Source organism: Miniopterus natalensis, chromosome 2, assembly GCF_054644295.1.
Source record: "Miniopterus natalensis isolate mMinNat1 chromosome 2, mMinNat1.hap1, whole genome shotgun sequence".
Classification (NCBI taxonomy): Eukaryota; Metazoa; Chordata; class Mammalia; order Chiroptera; family Miniopteridae; genus Miniopterus; species Miniopterus natalensis.
Genome location: NC_142082.1, coordinates 138,385,574 through 138,390,427, shown reverse-complemented (window position 1 = coordinate 138,390,427; position 4,854 = coordinate 138,385,574). Strand labels below are relative to the sequence as shown.

General features: G+C 32.4%; 1 protein-coding gene across 1 annotated transcript; it reads left to right on the top strand.

The window, feature by feature from the left end:
• The first annotated feature begins 3,604 nt into the window (after positions 1-3,604).
• Positions 3,605-4,547, top strand: LOC107538196 (olfactory receptor 6C65-like). Its single transcript, XM_016214359.2, is given in 2 exon segments — positions 3,605-4,510; positions 4,512-4,547. Coding segments are annotated over 2 exon segments (942 nt in total).
• The last annotated feature ends 307 nt before the right edge of the window (positions 4,548-4,854 follow it).

The following is a 4,854-nucleotide window of genomic DNA, read 5'->3' as shown; positions in this document are numbered from 1 at the left end:
AGCTTTTTAGTTTTATATAAATCCATTCGTTTCTTTTTTATTTATTTCTTTTGTCTTTGGGGTCAAATTTCATAAAGTCTTCTCTAAGATCAAGGTTCATAACTTTAGTACCTATCTTTTCCTCTATGTAATTTATTGTTCACATCTTATATTTAGGCCTTTAACCCATTTTGAGTTAATTTTTTGTACAAGGGGGCAAACTGTAGTCTAGTTTCATTCTTTTACATGTGGCTTTCCAATTTTCTCAGCACCATTTATTAAAGAGGCTTTCTTTTCTCCATTGTGTGTTTTTCGCTCCTTTGTCAAAAATAATTTCCCCATATATATGTGCTTTTATTTCTGGGCTCTCAATTCTGTGTCATTGGTCTGTATTTCTGGGTTTTTTGTTTGTTTTGTGTGTGCGTGTGTGTTGCCAATACCATGCTGTTTTGATTATTGTCACTTGGTAGTGTAATTTGAAATGAGGGAGTGTGATACGTCTGCCTTTGTTCTTTTTTTTTCAGGATTGCTTTGGCTATTTGGCGTCTTTAGTGGTTCCACACAAATCTGATAATTTTTTTCTGTTTCTTTAAAAAATGTCATTGGGATTTTTATGGGAATTGCATTAAGTCTGTATATTGCTTTGGGTGATATGGCCATTATAACTATGTTGATTCTTTCAATCTATGAACATGGATATCTTTCCATTTTATTGTCTTTTTCAATCTCTCTTAATAATGTTTTGTAGTTTTCAGTATATGTAGGTCCTTAACATCCTTTGTTAAGTTTATTCCTAGGTATTTTATTCTTTTTGGTGCAATTGTAAAAGGAATTGTTTTTTCATTTCTTTTTCTGAAATTTCATTGTTAGTATATAGGAATGCAATAAATTTTTGTACATTGATTTTTTATCCTGCAACTTTACTGTATTTGTTTATTGTTTCTAATAGTTTTTTGGTGGAGTCTTTAGGGCTTTCTATATAAAGAATCATGTCATCTGCAAAAAGTGACAGTTTTACTTCTTCCTTCCCAATCTGGATGCCTTTTATTTCTTTCTCTTGCCTTATCACTCTGGCTAGGACTTCCAGTTGAATAAGAGTGGTGAAAGTGGACATCCTTGTCTTGTTCCTGACCTTACAGGAAAAGCTTTTCATTTCTCACCACTGGCTATGATATTAGCTGAGGGTTTTCATATATGGCCTTCATTAAGTGGAGATACTTTCCTTTTATGCCCATGTTATTGATTGTTTTAATCATAAATGATGTTGTATCTTATCAAATGTTTTTTTCTACACCTATTGATAATATCATATAATTTTTATCCTTTATTTTGTTAATGTGGTATATTGCATTGATTGATTTATGTATGTTAAGCCATCCTTGTTCCGCTGGAATGAGCCCCACTTGATTGTGATGTATTATTTTTGTAATGTATTGTTGTATTTGATTTGCTAGTATTTTGGTCAGAATTTTTTGTATCTGTATTCATCAGAAATATTGGTCTGTAGTTGTTGGTTTTTTGTTTGTTTGTGTGTGTGTGTATGTGTGTGTTATCCTTGCCAGGTGATGGATTTATATTTGTCACTGTTCTTTGCATTATACACCTCTCTTATGTTTAATGTTTAAAAAAATAACGATTTCCCAAGGATACCTAATTAAAATCATTGAACTAAACTAGCATTCATTCATCAGTACTATTCCTCTCTAGAGACATTTTAATTCTGTTTTTCTGCAAAAATCCCCTGTGACTATTTTGAAAAAAATAAAAATAAAACCAGCCTGTTTTGGAAACAATAGTTAGAAAATCAAGGCTTCCTGCTGGAAGGTAAAGGATGTATAATGAAATTATAACCCATTTTCCTTTTACTAAAGTTACTGAGAACCAAGTAAGATTTTTCTAGCATCTAAAGTTAAAACGTTATTTTTATGTAAATTTTGGAAAACAAGAGCTAACTAAATGCCTGGCTCTTAATTGTGCCAGGAGATAGTTCTTTATATTTCAAGGATTTCCTTTCTCACAAACTTTTACTCCTATGCCATGCAGCTCACCTATTTTCCATAGTTGTTATTTCTTGATTTTTACTCATGGTTTTGAGCCCTCTTCTTATGACTCAGAGTTTTACTTAATTAACTTGCAAAATACAGAACTTCCTCAACTTTATTTACCTATTTCACTGCTAACTATTTTCCTGATCCCACATTGTTATTTTTATTTTATGTATTTAGTTTTTTGGAGAGTTATACCCACACTCCAAGAAAGGTTATCCTCTGATTTTGCTGTGTCATCAGTTCAAAACTTAAGACAGGGCTCTATTTTCTGCTGCCCTCTCCCATTTCCAGGACTTACGGCTCTGCTTCTAAATGAGTTAGTACCAGAGCCATAGTTACTCAAGGAAAAAAATTTTCAATGCTACTTAAATCTCAGACTTGAGACTTAATATAGACTGACTAGTTGAGATTGCGCATAGAGCTTTAGCCACCATGTCACCACCAGCTCTTTCACTGATCACAAGTTAGAAGACTTCTTGAATACTTCGCCTGCAGTCTGGATGTAGCATTTTCTACCAGCAACTGGGACTATGTCACCTTTCTATCAGGGTCTCCCTACTTCAAGAATACATTTCATACGGGACTTATTCTTCTATATATTTCATCTCACTGTATGTAATCAGATCATCCTGCCAAATTCCACCTACATACTAGGTAAGTATGTTGTTATGTAAGAAAATCAAAGGCAGAAACAAGTTTTAAAATATATTAAATGCCCCAAAATAAGCATCAAACACTGACAATTAAAGTAAAGCAACAGTATTTGGGTTTCAGTAATAAAATTGCTATTACATGGAATTATATAATTGTAAGTATATTTTTCATTTCTCACCTCATTTATCTTTTCCATTTTCTAATCAATTTATAACAGATGACTTAACTTTGGCTGTTAGAATCTCTTCTAAAAAGAAATAGATCATTATTTAATTCAGAAAGAAAAACTTTATATTCTGCTTTTTTGGGAATATATAGGTATACATATGTGTGTGTATGACAGTTATCATCCTTACTCTGATAGATTCGCACCTCAAAACCACCATGTATATATATATGTATATGTGTGTGTATGTGTGTGTGTGTATATATACACACACACATTAGTTTTAATGGCCCTGATTCTTTTGTTAAGTTATTAATTTTCTATTTAGGTAGAGCTGACATGAAACATCCTGAAAAAATTGTGGGGAAAAAATCTCTTAAAAAACGAACTTTAAAATGTTTCCTTTTCAAAGAATCATTAGAACATGTGGTTATTTGTAAAATATTCTAATAGAAGTAAAATAATATTTTACATTTTATACCTAATTTTCATACACATATGATCAAATTTTTAAAAGAAAGTAAAATATATTTGATAGGTATATTTTTCTTGTATAGATACATAGGCTGTCAAGTGATCACATACTAGGTATAACTTTCTTTGTCCTGACTCACATATATTTTCAGAATTCAGTAAAACTTGGTAGCAAATGAATTGGCCCATTATATTATATATTGATTAAAAAAATAATCCTGTACTCACTAAATCACTGTTTCTTGTTTGCATTTACAGAGGTGGAAAAAGTCGGGAACAAGAAATGAAAAATCAAACATCTGTAAAAGAGTTCATTCTCCTGGGATTGACAGATGACCCAGAGCTAAATGTTTTGATTTTTCTATTTCTATTTTTCACATATATTCTGAGTATAACTGGAAACATGACAATCATCACCCTTACTCTGATAGATTCGCACCTCAAAACCCCCATGTATTTTTTCCTTAGGAATTTCTCTTTCCTAGAAATCTTATTTACAACAGTTTGTATTCCTAGATTCCTGGTCAGTATTGTAACAGGGGATATGACCATTTCCTATAATTCTTGCATGGCCCAGGTATTTTTCTTGATTCTCCTTGGTTCAACAGAATTTTTCCTTTTGACTGCTATGTCCTATGATCGGTATGTCGCTATCTGTAAGCCACTGCATTACGGAGTAATAATGAATAGCAGAATCTGCAACCAGCTTGTAATTAGTTCTTGGCTGGCTGGATTCCTCATTATCTTTCCACCTGTGATCATGGGACTTCAACTGGATTTCTGTGACTCCAACATCATTGACCACTTCACCTGTGACTCTTCTCCTATGCTACTGATCTCTTGCACAGACACAGCATTCCTAGAGCTCATGGGATTTTTCCTGGCAGTATTCACACTCATGGTAACCTTAACATTAGTGATTCTTTCTTATGTATTCATCCTTAAAACCATTCTGAGAATCCCCTCTGCTGAGCAAAGAAAAAAGGCTTTTTCTACTTGTTCCTCACATATGATTGTTGTCTCTATTTCTTACGGAAGTTGCATTTTCATGTATGTAAAAACTTCAGCAAAAGAAGGAGTGGCTTTGTCCAAGAGTATAGCAGTGCTCAATACCTCTGTTGCACCAATGCTAAATCCATTTATTTACTCCTTAAGAAACCAGCAGGTAAAGCAGTCCTTTAAGAACTTGGTCAAAAAAATGTTTTTCAAATAAATTTTCATCATAAAAAATTTATGGCCTGAACTGTATTTAAATGAAGCCTTATGCCTAACATAATATTAATATTGTTATATCTTTCCATCCACTATTATATTCTACTTCTTTTTCCTTCAAGTTTTATTCTCTATTTACACCATTTTGACCTCACTTGGCTCAACTATCTTTTTAAATGCACATGCCCTGAAATTTTTCTGAGCATGAGTAATTTGTTGTTACATAGATGAGAATGACATTTAAAAAGAGTGCCAGAATTTAGTTTTAAAAATCATTGAAGAACTTTCCCTTTGGACACTAATAAAAAGTTAAATAAAAGT